A 22,287-nucleotide genomic window follows, 5' to 3' on the forward strand; every position below is an offset into this window, starting at 1 on the left:
TTCTTACAGGCCTTGATGACGGTCCGAGATGTGAGGTCTGAGAGCTTCACGACTTCAGGGTAATGGGAAAAGTAATCAATGATTAACACGTAATCATGACCATTTGCATGAAAAGGTCGATTCCAACCTTGGACCACGGAGAGGTTTCGATTTTATGCTGCTGAAGTGTCTCCTTACTCTGCGCTGGCTGGAAGCATCGACAGGTCGCACAGTTAAGGACCATGTTCGCGATGTCCTGGCTAATCCCGGGCCAGTAGACAGCCTGCCTGGCTCTGTGTCTGCACTTTTACACACCCAGGTGGCCCTCATGTATTTGACGGAGCACCAACCTCCGGAGACTGTGTGGAATTACAATCCGGTACAATTTGAGGAGGATACCATCAACCACCGTCAGGTCGTCCTTTACATTGAAAAATTGAGCGCACTGCCCTTTTTGCCAGCCATTGGCTAGGTGTTGTATAACACGCTGCAAGAGGGGGTCTTTGTCTGTCTCCTCACAGATATGAATCAACTTCTCATCAGATGCCAGGAGGGTGCTGGCACAGAGCTGCACCTGTGACTCAATTCAGTGGTTCACTGGGCACGGTGATGGAGCGGGACAGTGCATCGGCAGTGATGAGTTCCTTGCCAGGCGTGTAGACCAGGTCAAAGTCGTACCTCCTGAGTTTGAGGAGGATGCACTGCAATCAAGGCATCATGTCAATAAGGTCCTAGTGGTGTACAAAATATACTTTTGTCTGTTCCCATAGCCGCTTTTTTTCTGGTCGCTAAGCCAATTATTAGAGGCTTATAGTTTGAGGGATGCCATGCAGTGTCAAGCCTGGCTGACCAGGAATCATAGAATTCCTACAGTACAAAAGGAGGTCATTCGGCCCATCGAGTCTGCACTGACCCTCTGAAAGACCATACCTAGGCCCACTCCTCCGCCCCATCCCAGTAACCACACCTAATCGGCACATCTTTGGGCTGGTGTCTCCCCCGCTCTTACCGCCTGTCATTGACATTTTGGAAGGGTTTTGCAGGGATGTTACCCACTGCCCCACAAGCCCTCGGGTGGGATTTTCTGGTTCTGCCCGCTGCAGTGGCTGTCCAGTCCTGCCAAATGTCAATGGATTTTGGCTGGGCTGCAGAATTTCCCGTGGTGTGTCCTGCCCCAACGGAGCCGGAAAACTGCGGCCCTCCTCTTCCTACCTGCACCTCTGACATATTCCACATTTACATAAATACACCTTCTGATCTAATTGGCTGTCACTGCGACAACTCTTGCTCACTCATTTGAAAAGGGGTCGGCAGATCCGGTGCTGAACAGCACCACTGGGGAGGGTGTGGCTGCTGCTGGACATATAAACACTGCAGCCCCAGGATGACGGAGTGACCGAGGCCACGAGTAAGTAATATGGAGGAGGGGTGGGGGTTTCACAGGGTGGGTGCCACAGGGAGAGGAGTGTAGTGGTATTACTAACAATGGCAGGTGGTGGCTCTCAGCAGGGTGGCGCTTTCCGATATCGAGTCACTCGAACTGGCACTGAGTGCCTTTCACCAAAGGAATCCGCCCCAACCACTACCGGGGTGACAAGCTGCCTGCAGGATTACACGCCACATGTCAACAAGCCTGCCTGCAGCTGAGCTAATACCTTTGGCAGTGAGATGAAGCCCTTAAATGCTCCTTGACCACTCGAGCACCTCAATTGGCAAAGGGACAAGATGGTCTTCCTGCCCAGAACTTAATTCGGGCAGAGATAGACAGGTGGTGGGACTTGGGTACATCACTCTCCATGCCCAGGTACATGTCCTTCTCATCTCTAAGCTCTGCACCAGTGAGTAAAAGATTCTGCCCGATGTGCACAAATAAAATGGAGAATCTTTACCGAGCGATCATGGACGTGATTTTGTGGCTCCATTAGCCGTGGGCACAAATACCGTAATGGCTTCAAAATATCGCAAGAGACCTAAAGCAGGATTTGCGCTGGTGAGATTCCTGAGCGTGATATTCCTGAGCCGTTCCTGATGATGCGACCAGGTTCACGCACTGGAAGGGTGAGAACCTGATTTGAAGGAATTTAAATTGAATTTGAATCTAATTAGTGAGGGTAAAGTTGAATCTTCAGATCTCATTGAATCTTCCCACCCACCAGTGTGAAGTCACATGGGCGTGAATTACTACTGTTTTTTTAAAAACAGGAAGCTGGTGCCATGATCTCCGAGAAGGAAAAAGGAAGTGAGTACTCTCTCCACCTTGTACCAGGGTGTACAAGGGGACAGTTCCTGCTGGCCAGCTCTGGGGTGGGGGATGGGGGAGGTGGGGGGGGGGGGGTGGTTCAAAGGTGTTGGGGCTGCAGGATTTGGGGTAATCCTCCGGGTTGGAGCATTTAAAAAGCATGAAGTGGCTGTCCGGAGTCTTAAATGTAAAGCGATGAAAGGAATGAGATGTCAGGATGATGCAACCTGAATAAGAATGATGCCTCTTACTCTTGCCATCCATAATTAGGAGAGTAATTGTGTCCTCTAACATTTCTGAGACTCATCCTCACCAAACTGATTGGCCGTCATGAGTTAACCCTAAGCAATGCCAGCTGCCCACATTCTCTATGGGTGAAAACTCATGTTTCAAGGATAAATGGTTGGGTTCAGGGGATTGAAAGGGAATGTGTAATTATAATTGGCCCTCGATGCCTGCCATGGGGATCCATTCGCCCTTATGGTATATATATGCGTCCAGTTGACCCAACCCATGAAGGATGGGTGACCATTCTTTGCCAGAACCCAAAGTGATGTATACATTAAGGGAACCCTGAAGGGGAAAGGGCATTGACAAGGGCCGGTCAAGCGATGAAGTGAAAAGTACACCAGATATGTGAGTGGGCGCTAGCTACCGGATAAGGTGTAGCAATGGCTGCTTCCAGACCTGGAGGATAAAAGTGAGGGGAGGGTCTGAAGGTAACTGTTGCAGTATAAGCCGACTGGGGGCTTGAAAGCGAAGTAGGAGACAGAAGGTTTGCAGGACCCAGGTGCCCTTCGTGGAGCTATCATTCAACATGTGCTGTAAAGAGACTCCACCTTAACAGGGAAGCAGTGCGGCACTTGTGTGGCATTCTAGCCAACTTGGCAGCACGTGGAGAAGGAGGGCACCCGCTTCCTGTGGCTATGAAGGTGACGGAAGCCCTAAATGTCAATGCCTTGGGACTCTTCTGGGGCTCAATGGGTAACCTGTGTGACATACGGAGGCAACCTCATCACACAAATGCACCCACCAAGTTATGGATGCACTGTATGCCAGGACATCAGACTTCATTCATTGTGACCTGGACCATGTCCATCAGGCCGCGAGGACTGCGAGATTTGGGACCATTGCTGGTATGCCACAGCGGACCAGCGGTGGCACTCATATGGCTCTACACACCCCGTGGCAACAGAAAGTCTCGTTTATTAGCAGGAAGGGATTCCACTTTTTAATTTGGGAATTATTTTAATTGAATTTTTAACATGTCATGAACTACAACAAACATTTTTAACAAAATTCCATAAACAAACACTTTTTACAAAGACACTCACCCCTACACCCACCTCCTCTCCTGGCCGGTGTACCCCTCCTATAAACAAATAAACCCCCTCCTCCCCTTACACTCTAGCAGTGACCAATTCTTTAAAATGGTCACCATCTTCAATAGAATCCTCTCGAGGTGAAAATGCTCTTTTTGAGGCAAACAAACTCAATCAAATCTTTTAGCAATGCCGAATTCTCCCTCAGTGTACCCGAACAGGCGCCAGAGTGGGGCAAGCAGGGTATTTTCACAGTAACTTCATTGCAGTGCTACTTGTGACGCTAATAAAGGTTATTATTAGATTATTTTTATTATAACAAGGCTCACAGTGCCACTGGTCTGTGATTGAATGGTGCATGGGTTGCTTAAGATGTGCTTTGACTAACTCAACGGTCCAGTGGGGCCCTACAATACAGATCAGAGGGTCTCCCGCACAGTCGTTGTTTGCTGTCCCTATATAACTTAGCACAGCAGTGGGAAAATGTCCTTGATGATGACCAGGAGGAATGGAATGTCTTCTCTGATGAAGAGGAAGTCCAGGAGTGAGCAGAGGGAGAGGCTGAAGAGGAGCCAGAGGATGGAGGCCAGGAGGGGGTGAGGGCTCGCATGTGCAGCAGGACCAGAAATGCCCTCAACGCTCTCTGCTTAGCTCAAGAGCACCGACATGTTGTTTGACAGCTCTACAGCCACCCCCCACTCCAGACCTCCCCCAAGAGTCTTGTGACCCTTCCATGGCCAAGGGAGGAGGTCCACACAAAACAAGTCTTCAGGGTGCAGGACCTGGGGAGTCCTTATCCCTGCTTAGCCTGTCAATGCAGGAGGATCATGATGACTCGTAGTGAGAAAAGCTTGATACTCTTCAGATTTTGCTTATGTCTGCCTCCTGTTTGTCTGCACACTGACACCTGGCTCATGTGTGAGTGTGGGTTGGGTCTACGTCCCTTAATCCTGTAGCATTAAAGGCGGATAAGGGCAAGGGTCTAGGTTTCACTGATTAATGCCAGAGACTTTCCAGGATGTAGGTTACTCTTGGTTTGAGTGGGCCTAACCTTTTTCCTTACATTGATGGTCTGTGAGAAACTCTGTGGCCATTTGGGGTGTAGACCTATCCCAGTGGGAGGAGAGCCAAAGCGAGTGAGGCAGTAAAGTTGTGAACAACAAGAGGTTTTAATAAAGTGACAAGGGAAATTGTGACATTTAATAATAATTGCCTTTATTAGTGTGACAAGTAGGCTTACATGAACACTGCAATTAAGTTACTGTGAAAATCCCCTAGTCGCCACACTCCGGCGCCTGTTCGGGTACACTGTAGGAGAATTCAGAATGTCCAATTCACCTAACAAGCACATCTTTCGGGACTTGTGGGAGGAAACCAGAGCGCCCAGAGGAAACCCACGCAGAACGTGCAGACTCCGCACAGACAGTTAACCGAGCCGGGAATCGAACCCGGTGCAACAGTGCCATCCACTGTGTTATAACCCCTAACTATCTGTGCCTAACTTCACTTCTGCCCACCGCGTGCCCCTACAATTCCTTACTCTTGTGAACCCTCCCACTATGTCTCGGTGCATGTTCAGGATGATTATCAGAAGCGGAGGTGGCCTGCTGCCTTCCATGCCCTTTTGCCTGAGACGCCTTTGACAGGCATCCTGTAGAGGGCCGGGACCTGGTGGGCCCCAGCCAACTTTATGTTACTGCGTCACCTGTTCTGTCTGCTTCCCCTGGGATGCGCTGTATCAACAAGTGGGGGGTTCAGAAGGTTTGGTCACTCCCAGGCTCTCCTGGGTGAAAGGTCCCAGGAGGTGTTCAAGTCCTTTGCCTCCTTCCGGGTCCTTATGGGTCCTTGGGTTACTCCATGGGACAGAGGGGTAGCTGAATTGAACTCCAGAAGCTTCAACATCATCTGGCGCTGCCGGTCCTGGAGGCCCATCATTGTGTGCACCATGGTGTTGAACCCCTCAGCCATGGTCCTCAGGACTGAGCCTTGCTTCGAGTTGTCCAGTCATGGCTCTGATGTCTTGACCCAAATTTTCCACTGTGGCGCCTCCTTTACAGTATTGGCCTGGATGCCACATGTTTCCGGCAACATCTCCTGGTATTCCTGACTCTGCCTATGCATCTCCAGAAGCTGAGGGATGAATCATGACACCTGGCTGGGGCACAGCTGAGTGCTGGGATCGAACAGACCTCCAATCTCTGGGATGCTCCTGTCTCCATCTGATGTGCATCAGGAGCAGTGTGGTGCTCACCACATTGTGACCCAGAAACCTGTCTGCTAAGTTTGTCGAAGTGTTTGTCTCTGTGATGGTAGATGGTGTGGGTGATAGCTGTAATGTGTCAGCCATTGCCCTTCTTGGAGGTTTGTCGAGAGTGGCCGAGGCTCATTGGCTGATGTTCCTGCAAGGCAAAGGACAGGGCATTTGTCAAGGGTTTGGACAAAAATCACACTTCAGACTGGTCATGGTGGTGTTCTTTGTGTTACTTATTAAGGATGGTTAGTGTAGTGTTCCACAAAGATCACAGTATTGTTTTTAATTAAACAAAGCTATGATTTTATTTACACTACTAAACTGGGTTTTGACACTTAGTCCTTTTAGAATACAGAATTGATCAATAACATCTAACTACACTCATCACTGCTAATCTCACTAACTGGTATAAACTATAATCTAACCTTCTCACACTAACTGCTCTTATGACCTTCACTAGCTGTCTCCTGCATACACTGGTCCCCTAAGGTCTAGTATCACTGCTTTATACAGTAGTATCTGCAGCTCTCTTTCGTGGCTATTCATGGTACTACATTAACCCTTGTAATGCTGATGGTTATGATAATACCACAGTCATCTGCATGAAGATGGCTCCTCACTATTCTGCCACAGGCCAACCTCGGTATCAGTGCAGGCCTACTCGTGGTGGTCCCCCTGTGACTCCATGGTCCTCTCCTTGAAGGGAATCGAGAAATGGGATTCTCCCGTACCCGGCGGGGCGGGGGGTCCCGGCGGGACAGAGTGGCGTGAACCACTCCGGTGTCGGGCCGCCCCAAAGGTGTGGAATCCTCTGCACATTCAGGGGCCAGGCTGGCGCCGGAGTGGTTTGTACCCCGCCGGCCGGCGTGGAAGGCCTTTGGCGCCGCGTCAGCCGGGGCTGAAGGGTCTCCGCCGGCCGGCGTGGGTCCGCGCATGCATGGGAGTGTCAGTGGCTGCTGACGTCATCCCCACGCATACGCAGGGTGGGGTTCACCTTCGCACCGGCCATCGCGGAGGCTTACACGGCCGGCGCATAGGAATAGAGTTCCCCCACGGCACAGGCCCGCTCGCGGATTGGTGGACCCCGATCGCGGGCCAGGCCACCATGGGAGCACCCCCCCGGGGCCAGATCGCCCCAGGACCCCGGAGCCTGCCCCCGCCACCAGGTCCCGCCGGTAAGGGACCTAGTCCAATGTACACCGGCGGGACAGGCATAGAACGAGTGGGACTTCGGCCCTTCGCGGGTCGGAGAATCGCCGAGGGGACCACTGCGAGCGGCCGCCGACCTGCGCGGCGCGATTCCCGCCCCCGCCGAATCTCCGGCGCCAGAGAATTCGGCAGCTGGCGGGGGCGGGACTCACGCCGCCCCCCGGCGATTCTCCGAACCGGCGGGGGGTTGGAGAATCCCGCCCAAGATCTTTTGTCCAGACATGCCATTTCCCGTCTCCTCTCTCTCTCTGCAGTGTTGCTCCCATCTCCCAGGTGGATTGAGGGCTTTCATAGAGGGTCTTCTGCTAAGCTGCGGGTAAATTTTGGTCTGCCTCTCCTCCACAGCATCCAGCAAAGCGAGTGAGGGCCCCCTGGAGCTGTCCTTCCAGGTGCCATTCTCTGGGCTACAATGAAATCCAGTGCTGTGGAGCCCCATTGATTGAAATGCTCAGATGACCTCTGTGGTGGGTGAATCAAATGCTTCATATCCTAGGCATGGTGGGGAAAACATTTTTCATGTGGGGAAAACATTTTTTTCTAAGTGACTAAAGATTGTAATCTGGATCCCTGGTGGGGTCCGTACCGATGTTCTCGGAGAATTCGGCTCAGATTTTCTGACCACCAATAGTTTATATCTCGGGCAACCGCAATACCATTATTCGGGGTGCCATCTTCTTGGCTGGAATGAGAGTGTGTGGGGAGCAGAGTGCTTATATCAGCTGTAATTGTCAGGGGGTTGAGTGCCTATCCCGACCCCAGCAAATCACATGCTGCCGTGCGTTGGTATTGCACTACTTCTATGTGGCACCGGTACTGACTCATTACCATGTCCTGAATTGTTCTGGGACAGGCACTCCCATTATGACCGTGGAACCCCCGCGATTCAGTCCCTGTCTTAGCACTTAGGGCGCGATTCTCAGGCCTCTTTGGCTCTCGTCTGAGCGAAAAGAGGCTGGTGAATAGCGGGGGAGGCTGAAAACGAGAACCATGCCAGGCGCCAAAGGGTTAGCAATGCATCCGGCCAACCCCGTAGGCGAAATCGGGATCTTGCCATAGCGTGGGTGAAACCAATTATCACCAACTTAAGTTCTATTTCCATACAATTAATGGGAGCAACCCCATATCCAAGGGCCTCCTGTAATTCATCGGTCTCCCCAGCAAGTGGTTACGCTGGCACCGATTGGTACTCCTTTTGAACAATATTGACCTGGCAGAAGGGCTTCTGCGGGGGGCCGAGGAGGTGAGTAGCCATCTCTGCTAAGAAGGGGGGGGGCAAAGAGCCGGGGGGCACTGGGCTTTCCACCCCAATGCTCGACGGGGGGATGAGGGACCCTCTGCTGGAGGGGGGCCCATCTGGCGTGGGGGGACCCTCGCAGGGGTGGGCCACCATGGGAGGATGGGTGGGAGGTGCTGGGGGGGGCAGCCACACGTGGCACCACCATGCCAACCCCTGGATCGTGTGTATCCATTCTGGGGGCAATTCATGTCCCTGCCCGTCTGCCTCACCAATCACCCAATACTCCCCACGACTGGCGAGGCCTTTAGCTGTGCATGCTGAAGGCTATTGCTAATAGGGAATTGGCAATCGTGGTTAAGTGAGCACTTCACACAACCCAAGTGGGTGGGCGGGCCATGTAGCATAGTGGACTAATTGCCTTGCATTCCAATCAGACCATGGTACATGGATACTGTGCCTGAACACTGCAGGAGGCAATACCACACACGTAGCAGGCAACTTCCGAACATCCAGGGGACGGGACACAGCTCCAGGGACATGTCCACGGCCGGAGGGGTTGTCCTCGGGGAGAGGACCAGGTGACATTATGAGCAGGTATTCAGGGTACAGGGTCTGGGGTACGGTGAAGGCTGCCAATTTCAGCCAGGAGTGGTGGGCAGGGCGTTCCAGGGAGGGCAGGGGGTAGGGGATCAATGGGGGAATGGAGGCTCGCGGGGTGGGAGTTACTGCTTTGTCAGTCTAACACCTCCCAATTCCTTACAGATATTGAACAGTATGGACAGTATTTTTGACTCTGCAGAACAGCAGTGGTGCTGCTGCTAGGCCGAACGACCAGACGCTGGACATGGCAGCAGCAGCATCGAGGCCGTGGTCCATGCGCTGGACTCCGCCCCTTCAGGTCAGAGGGGGAGTCCCATCACAGCCCAGGGTGTACAGGCCACGCTGGTCATTTGAACAATGCCGCAGTGCCGCAGGAGGCTCCACCTCAACAAGGTGCAGCTCCTGTGCCATATCCTCGCAGACTAGGCACCAAGTGGAGGAGGAGGACACCCGCTCCGGGTGGCTGACAAGGTCACTGCAGCCCTGAACTTTTATGCTTCAGGATCCTTCCAGGGCTCGAGCGGGGACCTGTGTGGTCTCGCAGGCTGCAGCCCACAGGTACATCCGACTGGTCACGGGTGCCCTCTTTGCCAAGGCGGAGAACTACATAAACTTTGACAGTTGCCCGGGCAGCAGGATTCTCTGCCATCGCCGGGATGCCTCCAATCCAGGGGCATGTCGTCTTGTGGTTACGGGGCCATCTGGGAGTGCTCTACGTTAACAGGAAGGAGTTTCACTCCTAGAACATTCAGCTCATGTGTGTGAGACCACCTCATGAAGATCATGCACGTGTGTTCATGCTCCCCAGAGAGTGTTCCCGACAGCTACATCCTGCGGCAGTTAGTCACCCCGGCCTCTTTGAGGACCACCCCAGTATGAGTGGTTGGCTCTTGGGGGTAAGGGATACCCGCTGAGGACCTGGCTAATGACTGCGATATGGAGGCCGGAGACCGACGTGGAAACCCAATACAGCGAAGCCCATGTGGCCTCTCAGGCTGCCATTGAGCGGTGCTTGGACTGCTCAGAATGAGGTTACGATGCCTCTACCACTCCGGTGGTGCCCTGCAGTACAATCCGCCCTGAGGTTCGCATGCTTTGTGGAGGTCTCCTGTGTCCTCCACAACCTGGCACAGCAATGGGGCGATGAGCTGGAAGTTGGGATGAGGAACATGTGGCCACCTCGGAGCAGGAGGATGAGGATGATGAGGCGGTGCTAAACCAGTGAGGGCTGGAGGACGATCCCAGGGAGGAACTGGAAGACCAGCCGGAGGGAGCTGCGAGGGTCTGGCAAGCCTGGAGGGCCAGGGAGGCCTTCAAACTCACCTGCTTCACTTAGGAAGGCCTGGTGCGTCATCACTACCTTACGCACCCCCATCCTAATCTCCCACCAAGGAACATCATTCCAAGGTGCTGGGACTGAGTTGGCACCGTCAGCTGTCGAGGGCAGGGGAGTGATGATAACCCGCAGAGATCTGAGCAACAGTGCTCCTCAATCTATGTCATAGTCTGACCCCTGCCTGTCTGCTCAATGCTCGCTCACACCCATCGCCTGCACGTGGTGTGCCCCGGGGGGGGGGGGGAGCTGCCTGGAGATGTGGGCCAAGAGTTTGGAGATCGGCCCGCATTGCAGAAGAAAGTGACTGAGGCGTCATAATGGTTGTGCTCAAGAGTTTTTAATGAGTTACAGGTGTTATACAGTTCTCTACTCTTCCGATGGCTGCCCACTGCCTCCCCAAACCCCCCACCCTCTCCCCCTGTGCCCTAGATGTGCTTGGTCTTCCTAGCTCTATCGCTATGTCTAGATGTCTCCCCAGGATGCACATTTGAGGTGGAGGCAGCCAGCTGCTTACCTCATCCCGTGGCCTTCGCCCACTCTCCCCACCACCACCCCCTCACCTCTACCTACCCCCCCATCCTCTTCCCCCTCCATCGTTGCCCTCAGTGATCCTCGATGTGTTTGACATTCCTAGTTCTACCGCTATGTCCAGGTGTATCCCCAGGATGCATATCTGAGGTGGAGGCAGCCAGCTGCTTACCTCGACCCGTGGTCCTCGATGCTCTGGTGGGCGTCCTCTGGGGGCTCTAGGGTCAGAGGGCCCCAGTGCATTTGTCGGCGACACATGCATAGTCGTGCTGCCCTATCCCGCGTGCTGGTTGCGAGACATAGCCTCATCAGAGGGGTGGAACTTGGGTGAACTGCTGGCCACCATTCCCACTCCATGGCACCCCCCTGCCCCCTCCTCCCGCTCAATGGCCATAGTGCTCCAGGGTCCACCTCCAGACGGATGGGCAACAGGTTTGAGCTCCGGCTGCCCCTGCATCATCTGCCTCTGCCAGCCGTGGCGGCTCCCCGATGTCTGCACCAGGCTGTCCGTTGCAATTGCCACCCCAGCAGAGTTGACCTTGGTGCCATGCTTTGCCGGCGACATCTCGTGCGCTTGTAGCATCTGGGACTCCTCCAATTGGCTATGGACCTGCTGGTGTTGCTGACATCTCCCGTTGAATGTTCTGTCCGCACCCTAACATCTCAATCAGCTCCGGGAAACCCTGTTCCTCAGGCTCGGCATCAGGCTGGGACCCAGCTGGGTCCTGGGATCCAGGAGACTTCCAACTGCTGTCTCACCTGGAAGTTCCTGTCTCCACCTAATGTGTATCAGCAGCTGTGTGGTGCTCACCAGATTGTGCCCCAGAAGCCTGACCACTAACATTTTCCACCGAGGTGTGTATCTCTGCGTTGGTGGAGAGTGGTGATGACAGCTGTGACGCATTGATTGTGTCTTCCCTGGAGTTCTCCACCGAGGTATTCTGCTCATATTCAGCAAAGGGGCCGCCAGGGATGGGCCGGCACCGTCGGCTGGAGGACCTGCAGCAGAATGGACATGTGGCCAGTGGGAGGGATGGGTCAGTCAGTAAGGCAATAACTGTAGTGATCCTCGCCTGAGTGTGTACAGAAGGGGCTGATGGGAAATGGAAGTATCACCAGGGGGCAGCACGGGGACATATAAAAGTGACGCCGAAGGCCCGCCCTCACTCACTTTGGCTGGAGAAGCAAGGGAGCAGGACAGGACGGAAGTTGAGCTCAGGGCTGCAAGTGGTTAGGCCTAGTCGCAGAGCATCGAAAAGCAGTATCTTTACAAGTGGCATTCTGTAAGTAAAAGCTAACGAAGTAATTTATTGTGGAGCACAATAAACCATCCTTCAACTGCTGAACGACTTCTAGCATTCTTTTAAGAAACATAACATGGTACAGGAGTGGCTTCTTTGAACACAAAGAACCAACGCAACCAGCAAAAGCAACAGGCCGGCCGCCCGACTGTGGAAGATTTTGCAGCCTCTCGACTCCAGACGACCTTTTGAAGCAATGGATCACACGCTACGTCCAGGGATGATGAGAACTACAGGTAATTTAAATAGCAACTGGAAAATGTTTAAACAGCAGTTTCAGCTATACATGTCAGCACAGAACTTAAATTCAGGCACCGATGACAGAAAAATTGGACTTTTACTCTCAATGGCAGGCCAGCAGGCGATAGACATTTATAACTCTTTTACGTATGCTGATACTGAAGATAAAACCAAGTATCAAGTGATAGTGGCAAAATGTGATGACCACTGTAAATCACAATCCAATGAAATCATTGAAAGATTCAACCTGCGTAACAGATTCCAAAAAAACTGGGAGACTATCTCCCACTTTGTAACAGATCTGCGCTTGCTAGCACAAGGCTGCAACTACGATGATTTAACAGACTCACTCACCAGAGATCAATTAATCTATGGTCTTGTCGATGGAAATCTAAAAGAATCATTAACGCTGCAAAATGACTTAACACTGAAAACCACCATAGATAAATGCTTACTACAGGAGCAGAAAAAGCAGCAGTTACTGGAGCTGTTTGACAAACATACCTTGGAAAAAACTCAACACGAGGCAGATGTGAAAATGGTGACCTCTCCTCACGGGCCCTCTCTTCCGGTCGCCGGCCCGTCTGCGCATGCGCGCCATCCCGAAAGACGCGACCCCGGAAGTACTCGGTATGCGCATGTGCACTTCTCGCAATACCGGCCCCGGACTGAAAGTCGCACTGCACATGCGCGAACGCAACATACGCATGACATCATGACGTGTCATCACTGTGGCTCCGCCCATTTAAAAGGGCAATGTCCTGCACAAGGAAAAAGGTGCAGAAAGTGCTCAAAAATGAACCATTTTGCCTCCCAATGTCAGGCCACAGCCAAATACTACTCAACAATGCAAAGGCATGGAAACTTGAAAGTACGCACAGTTGATGTAATGGACACTCCGGCACCCGAAGACAATTTCTCCGACCATGAAGAATTCCACTCCTGGGAGAACACGTACGGCATTGGAATTATAAACGCCACAGCGGAACCACAGGAGCTGACAACAAAACCTCGACACGTGCATGCATTGGTGTCAACTCACCCGTGCTGCCTGCTGTAGGTTGTTGACCTTCTTACGACACTGGAGGCCAGTCCACCTGGTCACGCCCCCCGAGCTTACGGTCATTGCCACCTCGTCCCAGGAGGCACTGGCTGCTCTGTGGTTCACCCTCTGGGATCCCTCGGGGGAACAGGACATCTCTCCTGGCCTCCACCATGTCCAGGAGCCTCCACAGGTCAGCATCCCTGAATCTTGGGGCCAGTCTTCTCGGCGCCATGTCTGAGAGCTGAGTGGGGCTGGCTGTGCAAGCGCTGGTTAATCTTGTTAGCGGGGGGCAGGCATGCACGGTTCCGGTGAATCAGCTGGCGAGCCTTCATTTGTGGCGGGAAGCCCCTGGGGCTTTGTTAAGTGGACCAATTAACGTTGAATAGTGTGGCCGGCCTCGCTGGGCTGAGCCCACTGAGCCCACACTGAGAAATCTTTCCAGAGAATCGCGCCATTGGTCCCTGAAATGGACAATCCTGCCCTGGTTTTGGAAAAATGTTGTCACAATGCTAGAAGCACAAGGTGTTTAGGAGGTAAAAAGAAATATAACTTTTAAGAAGTTATAGACAATGTTGTCCTGCATTAAATTGTAATCACATTGAGAAGCTAAATATGTTTCCAAAAAATTAAACCACACAGGAAAGAGCTCTACGGAAATAATTTATAAAGTTTTATTTTCCAAAATGAAATGCAATCTGCTTATGACATAAATATACTGAGCCTACGCATTTTGTAGTTAATATCTAATCTTTACAGCATGAACAATTATAAAGAGTCAACTCTCTTCATTAAACCATAGTTGATTCTTGCATTTCTCAAAGTATCAGAAGCACGGGGAAATAGTTTTGAATTTGACGTACCTTGTTTATTTGATTAAATCCTACTTCAGGATATTTGTCCTGCTACATCCGTTGAGGTAAATTTTTATTTCCTTATGATGTGTGCCAAACATGCTTCTTGCTAAAAGACAAATTAAGATTGTGCATTTACCATATTTCTTAATGTGCATACAACTAACTAATAGAATTGAATGAAATACAGATTGGTGACGATGAGGAAACTCTTTCATTCATTCGTGAGATGTGAGTACTGCTGGCAAGACCAGCATTTATTGCTCATCCTTAGTTACCCCTGAGGAAGTGATGATGCGCCATCTTCTTGAACCGCTGCAGTCCATGTGGCGTATGTACACCCATAGCACTGTGGGCGAACATGTTCCAGGATTTTGACCCAGTGACAGTGAAGGAGTGACAAAATAGTCAGGATGGTGTGTGATTTGGAGGGGAATGTTGCAGGTGGTGGTGTTGCCATGCATCTGCTACCCTTGTTCTCCTAAGTGGGAGAGGTCACAGATGAGGAAAGTGCTGTCAAAGAAAACTTGGTACAGTGAATCTTGTATATGGTACACACTGCTGTCACTGTGTGTAGGTGGTGGAGGAAATTAAAGCTTAAGGTGATGGATGGGTTGCTGATCAAGTGGATTGCTTGCTCTGGATAGTGTCATGCTCCTTGAGCATGTTTTATCTGCTCTCATCCAGGCAAGTGTATGGTATTCATCACATTCCTACTGTACTTTTTAGATTGTGGACAGGTTTTAGGAAGTCTGGAGATGGGTTACTCATTGCAGAATTCCCAGTCTCTGACCTGCTTTTGTAGGCACAAGGTATTAGTAGGGTTTGAAACAAAACCATGTGAATATAAATCGGTGAATACTTAATAATCCTGAAATTTCACAGGAGTTCTACTGTCTTTGGCAATTGACAGGGAAATGGCATAAATGACTATTTATCTAAGTCTCCTGCCACAGTTATGTTAGTGGATTGCCCCACAGGAATTTGGGCTAATGTGTTTGAAGGATTTTAACCAACCTAGAAAACTAGCAAATACTGACAAACTGCTTCAAACAACCTGATGTAATGTGGCCATGATATCCTTCGTTCCTTGCCCAAGATACATCACTCTGACCCACAGTCCCTCACACCGAGCTCCTGGATTAACTCCCCCCCCCCCCCCCCCACACACACACACACATACACATATTTTCCAGCATGGCTGATACCACTAAAAGTTTAATGGTTTTCCAGAAGGAACTTCCTGCCAATGAATGGGATTTTGAGTTCTTCAAAATGTGCTAAGGATAGACAGATGGGTTACTTGGACTGAGGTCTTCACCTTCATGAAATGAGACATTTGAAATCCACCAGTGGAAAATGTCTTTGGAAGCTTCCTGCTGTGCCAGACTGGGATAAGGACTGAGAGGCCCAGTCAATTGTGGGACGTTTAGGAGCCCGCCCTCCATTATTATCAAGTGTTACTGGGCCTGCCAGCCTTTCTTTGGGGGCCTGTGAAGAGTCAAGTCTGCAGTTTGGGTGGGGCAGTCATGGGAGGCTGAGTGCTCTTGTCTTCATAATCAACCATGGATTGCGGGAGACACATGGCTCCTGGCTGGAGCTGGCTGCCCAGTAATAGAGTCTAAGATTGGGAAAGGTGAGCCTGTTCTGCTATTTGGTGAACTGCAGGATTTTGAAATGCATTGAAGGTTTCTGCTTGTATCTCTGAGAAAGTTTTTATTCGCTCCTCTCTTAAATTGTCTCTGCTTATATATCCCCTACGCAGGGTATGTAATGGTGAAGACATTTTTCCTGATCTTTCTCCTCACACTTGGGGAAAATGTTGAGTTGATGACTGTTTATTATTGGCTTTAATGAGAGGTAATAATCTTTCCCTTTTCACCCTGTCATAATCATTCAAGATCAAATTTCTCCTTGGCCTTCTCCACTTCAGTGGTAGTGGTCTCATTATCTCAAGATTATTTGGTTGAAATAAATGGCAGAATAATAGCATTTATGGCATGTTTCCCAGAACATCAATACTTTTACTTTCTGGCCACCAAATGGCAAATCTCCAAATAATGGAAATGTTGCAATTAATATATCAACATGTAAACAATCATTTTCAAAATCCGTGCTTTCTGATTTGAGAATTGTGGTATTATCATAACTATCAGCATTACAAGGGTTAATGTAGTACCATGAATAGCCACTAGCGGGTGCTGCAGATACTACTATATAAAACCTGGTGTTGTAAGACTTCTTACTGTGCTCACCCCAGTCCAACGCCGGCATCTCCACATCATGACTATATAAAACAGTGATGCTAGACCTGAGGGAAGGAGTGTATGCAGGAGACAGCTAGTAAAGGTCATCAGCGCAGTTAGTGTGAGAAGGTTAGATTATAGTTTATAAGCAGTTAGTGAGATTAGCAGTAGGTGAGTGTAGTTAAATGTTTTGATCAATTCTGTATTCTAAAAGGACTAAGTGTCGAAACCCAGTTTAATAGTGTAAATAAAATCATAGCTTTGTGTAAGTAAAAGCTATACTGTGGTCTTTGTGGAACACTAATCCTACAATCCTAAATAAGCAACAAAAAGAACACCACAAGAATGACCAACCTTTATCTATTTTCTAGAAAGAAGCATTTCAGAAACAAACCATGTCAAATGCTTAGGATGTCCCGTTGAACTTGGCACAAAAAGTGACCAGTACATGGAATGGACTTGAAGGTGAAAACCCTTAAATCATTTACAAAAAAAAAAGGATGCAGCAATATGGGGACTTCAGAGTATTTTTGTTTTACATTGATTAAGGTGATGGGAACAACCTCATCAACCTGTCAGAGTGTTCCCAATTGAATTTAATGAAAAGTAAAAATTGGGCATGGTGTACAACTGGTGACCAATCTGATCCTACCAGTTTTATGCCTCTGACGCAGTTGAAAAATATTTGAAAATATTTGAATATTTGCTGTGATTTGTGAAGACAATTTTGGAATAAGTTGTTGAGTGGAAACTTCGGGGGCTGACATGACGTTTCTGAATATTACAGGTCCATTGAAAAAGTGCTGGCAGTGGTCCTGCTGCACCACCAGCAACAGTTACTTGGTAAATGACCCCATGTATTTCTTATCTTCTGGACAACAAGGACGACCCCAGTGAAAATATTCTTGAAGTCAACTGTTGGCTCTGGCGTCTAGATCTAGATGAAGGACCTGAAGAAGGAACAGCGCTCCAAAAGCTTGTGATTTCAAATAAACCTGTTGGACTTTAAACTGGTGTTGTGAGACTTCTTACTAGTTTTACAACATCATGGAGAAAGGTAAATGTAAAAAGTTACATCATGTCAAAGGTAACTGAACAGTAAGTAAAGATGTACGGGCGGAATTCTCCGCTCCCCACGCGGCGTGGAAGAATCGTGGGAGGGCCTCCCGACATTTTTTACGCCCCCCCCCGGCGCCCCCGCGATTCTCCCCCCCCCCTCGGAAAAATCGGCGCTCGCCGTTTTTCACAGCGAACGGCGATTCTCCGAGCCCAATGGGCCGAGCGGCCGGCCCTTCACGCCCGTTTCACCACGGTTGCTGCATTCGTGAAACGGGCGGCGGATGCCCGTTTGGGGCATCCAGGGGCCCGATTGGGACGGGAGCACTGCGACTGTGCTCCGAAAGGGACAGGCCCACGATCGGTGCCCACCAATCATCGGGCCTGCGTCCAAAATGGACGCACTCTTTTCCCTCCGCCGCCCGACAAGATCAAGCCGCCACGTCTTGCCGGGCGGCGGTGGAGAAAGACGGCACTGCGCATACGCTAGTTTGCGTCGTCTGCATGCTGATGTCATCCCCGCATGCGTGGGTTCCTGCGCATGCGCGGATGACATCCGCGAAGCGCCTTTCGGGCGCCATTTCCGGCGGCCGAGGTCGCGGCCGGGAACGACGGGGGCCCGCTCCTAGCCTCCCGGTTGGGGTTGAATTAGATGCGGGGAGCGGGCCCCGAGGCCGTCGTGAACCTCGGCCGAGTTCACGACGGCCTCCGCGATTTTTGGAGCCGGCGGAGAATTCCGCCCGTGAAACTATGCAGTGAATTGGACTGGTACAAAACCGTTATCTTCATTGTTGCATGGAAATGTTTCTGATAGAGTTTCTGTAGACAGGTTCAAATTACCTCCTGAAGGGTTTGTATGGGAATTTCAACGTAGAAATTGTAGCTCTGGAAACTGATACAAAACAAATGCCTGACCTGAATCACCATCCAAGACTTGCTGGAAATTGGGCCTTGGGATTCATTCATTCAAAATAGGTGAGCTAGTCTGTCATCTCAATACCGGCCACTGATTGTGACTTTGAGAAACTCTGCTCTTTCCAACACTGAGTTGACTTATGTGTAAGCCCTGGAAAGATAGCCATTGTGTGGTGAGCAACCAATTGAACATGATACAAGGTCACGGACGGTGGGTAGGGCAAGGTCACAATCAAAGTGGGGGCAAGTAATGACTGACAGCAGCTAATGGCCGACCATCCCTTATTCCAATCTGAAGGTTCCATATTCTCGTAAATGTTTGATTCTCTAGATATCCATTATTCACTGTAGACACAGTTGTACATAGTAGAATATCATTACTTGATTCAGGATTTTGTGCTTTTGAAACTTTTATTTTCACCATCACAGAAGTGGTACAGGAAGTGGGAGGAAAGTGACAATACTGGGCTGCCCCCTCCACCCACAGGTCAGAAATAAAAGCCTGGGAGCATATCAGCACATGATCAATTTTTCATTCATTACCCTTTCATTCATTACCCATAAAATGTGACAAAGGTTCCGGAAATATGGGAATACATGGGAAAACGGAGCCAAAAATTGTGCTTCAACATCAAGAACTAAACACCATGGGTCAGGCGCACAAACTTTCCTGAAAGGATTCTGTGAATGAATTTGTTGACACCAGTTCAGAGAAGATTGACTGATTGATGATATTATAATAAGTTATATTTTTTCTTTTGTCAATGGCTCAATGTTAATTTGAACAAGATACAAGAGATGTTAGGTGCTTGTAGTGTCTGTTACTGATACTTCAAAGATCTGGTTAATTAACACTTCTGTAGGATTGTAGAAACAGCAGTCTTTTAAAGGAAATTATTAATGCATTTTTTAAGCACTTCACACATGCCATTGTTACTATAGGGGTTCTTGACACAGAGTGTATTCAGGTGAATGGGCATTGAATTGACATGAATTACTGTAGATGGTATGAGGGGCCATTGTGTTGGGGGTATGAGTTGGAGTGGATGACATCAAGAGCCATTGGGGGTGGATGGCATCATGAGCCATTGGGGTGGATGGCATCATGAGCTGGCATGAAGGTAACATGGAGAATGGATTGTGGGGGGGGGGGGGGGGGGGGGGTTGAGGGGGTGAGAGAGGTGTGGGGTTGGAGGGTCTAAAAAACAAACAAACAACTGGGATGAAGGCTGAAAGAACCAAGGGGCATTTTATAAATAGCCTGTCTTGGCATCCAGCTGCCCCATGTGGCAGTGTCCGATCTGCTTTTGTGGGCCCAATGCCCTGCATCCACTCCCCAGAGTGAATATTAGGTCTGACGGGACACTTCCTACCCAAGCCGGTCTGCTGTGTGGGAAAGTTTCCCAACTCGAATTAATCACCTCAGTCGAGGAAATCTGGTCTGTTCATTCTTTTTCTTTCTTCAGAGATGCTGTTTGACCAGCTGAGCATTTCCAGCATTTTCTGCTTTTATTTCAGATGTCCAGCAACTGCAGTATTTTACTTCAGCATTAATTGGTTTAAATGTTTTACTTTTGCCCTCACGTATACAGTGCAACATTTCAAATCTTTCGACTTATTAAATTTATTAAGGTTATGAGGTTCAACACATTGTGACACCCACTGAAGAGGATGAAAGCGTTTTAGTGACATCTCCTGGAGAGACTATAAATAGCCTTCCAGGTGATAACCTGGGTTCAAACAGCAATGTAACCAATGTGATAAATGGGGGTAAGATTATTATGTATATTTATATTATGCTATAATTATGTCTAGAAATTGAGTGTAATAATGAGAGAATGGAATGTATATTTGTAAATATACAAGGACATTTGGAATCATGCACAGTAATGATGATATCCACATGGCCTTTCCTGTATGTCACCCATCAAAGTCGTCTGCATCCACTGCAGCTGTGCTTGTTTGTGACCTCACTTCCCGGTATTTTCAGCATGTTCTGCTCTATCTCAGATTTGCAGCATCCCCTCTTAAATTAATTGATTGAAACGTTTTACTTTAATTTGTCCTCACTGCTAAAGTGTAAATTTTAAAAGTTTTTTTGCATCTTTATTTTCTTAATGTGATGGAAGTTCCACATTGTGGAAACCTGGATGTTATCTGGAAGATTGTTCATTAACTCTTCAGGAAGTGACACTAAAACACTTTCACCCTCTTCAATAGGCACCACAATGTGTGGAACTTCATCACCTTAATAATTAAGATAAAGATGTACTTCATTAGTGAGGGAGAACGTGCACTGGTGTAGAGATTGATTGAGCGATGCTCTGAAAAGTTGGAGGTATGTGGAGGATTCAGGAGGAGTCTGGAAACATTACAAGGTGTATATGGATGAGTATCCATACTAGTTAATCAATGGGTTGTGGTACATCGATCAGTGTGAGAGGTCAGTGAGGATGTGGATTAACAAAACGCAAAATAAAAATGGAACCTTTAATCTCATACAGGTTTTAGGGTCAAGTGATGCTAGAAAAATGCATTCACTAACCTTGAGCAGCTGCATGAGCTCATTAGATTTCTCCTGGTCATGTTGATAGATTTTTGCAATTCACAGGTATTAAGGAATATGTTGCAAATACCAGTAAATGGAGCTAGTTACAGCTCAGCCAACATCTCTTGAACAACGGAACAAGTTTGAGGGGCTAAATGGGTGACTCAATTTCCTACGTTTCCCCTCCCCCATCCTAACCTTCCCTCCCTGCTTTTATACTTGTAGATTTTCAAGAACAACTGTTTCACCAGGCACAGTATATCCAGGAGGAAGAGAGAGAGCAACGTCACACCAGTGATGAAGAAACCCTGTTGACAGATCTGACACTTGCAGCCTCCAGCTTAGAAGCAGACAATGCATGTACCCTAGACGCTCGTACAGAGTCAGGATCTGCAATTGGTAAGTCACTGGAAATGAACGGGCTACAGCTACAGAACGGTTCACTGGAGGGTCAGATTGCAGAAATATCGTGCTGATTGGGTCTCAGTCGTGGGCTGCGCTACAGCAGCACACGGGAGAATGCTAATGACAATGCATTCTTGGAACATTAGCATGTCTGCAAGCCTGTCACTGTCAAAGCAGCATGGAGAAGTGCAGCTCCACTGTGGCACAGGGCACCGCACAGAGCTTGGAGCCCATCCTTTCCACTATGAGAATGGTGGTCAACTGCATGGCAGCATTAACAGACCCAACTGTGCTGCAGCATCTAATGGCCACTGTCTCTGTTTCCACTGCAGCATAGTCAGGATCTACCCATGTCTCAGTGCTACAGTGGAAAATCAGACCAAGGTCATAAGGTCCATGCTTGCTGCCATGAAGGCTCAGACTGCTGCCATTATGGCTGTGGATTTGAGTGTTTCAATAGGCTATCACAGCAATCCAACAATCTGTCGCCCAACAGATGATTAGGTATGCAGGAATGTTGCCCTATGGGAGTGGCAGGAGTTCCATGGAGCACTAACCCGTTGCCCTGTTTCAGAATTACAGTAACTTTACTCTCACCAACGCCTGATACAATTGTAGAAAAACATCACTATTCCTATATCGAAATCCCCTCGTTATGAAGGCCAACATACCATTTGACTTCTTTACTGCCTGCTGTACCTGCGTGCTTACTTTCAGTGACTGATGCACGAGGACACCAAGGTCTCGCTGAGTATCCACCTCTCTCAATTTACACCTATTCCAATAATAATCTGCCTTCCTATTTTTGCTACCAAAGCGGATAACCTCATATTTATCCACATTATACTGAACCTGTCGTGCATATGCCCACTCACTCAGCCTGTCCGAATCCCGCAGAGGCATCTCTGCCTCCTCCTCACTGTTCACCCTCCCGCCCAATTTGTATCATGTGTAAATTTGAGATGCTACATTTAGTTCC

At 49.3% G+C, this 22,287-nt stretch overlaps 1 protein-coding gene across 1 annotated transcript in view; it reads left to right on the top strand.

Moving 5' to 3' along the window:
- Window positions 1-17,242: 17,242 nt before the first annotated feature.
- Window positions 17,243-22,287, top strand: part of LOC119975644 (NLR family CARD domain-containing protein 3-like) — a 61,408-nt gene continuing 56,363 nt past the window's right edge. Inside the window, exons 1-2 of the mRNA XM_038815425.1 lie at window positions 17,243-17,441; window positions 21,129-21,302. Coding sequence (XP_038671353.1) covers window positions 17,432-17,441; window positions 21,129-21,302 — 184 coding nt within the window. The 5' untranslated portion in view covers window positions 17,243-17,431. The remainder of the gene's footprint in view (window positions 17,442-21,128; window positions 21,303-22,287) is intronic.

This window comes from Scyliorhinus canicula, chromosome 13 (assembly GCF_902713615.1).
Source record: "Scyliorhinus canicula chromosome 13, sScyCan1.1, whole genome shotgun sequence".
NCBI classification, from domain to species: domain Eukaryota; kingdom Metazoa; phylum Chordata; class Chondrichthyes; order Carcharhiniformes; family Scyliorhinidae; genus Scyliorhinus; species Scyliorhinus canicula.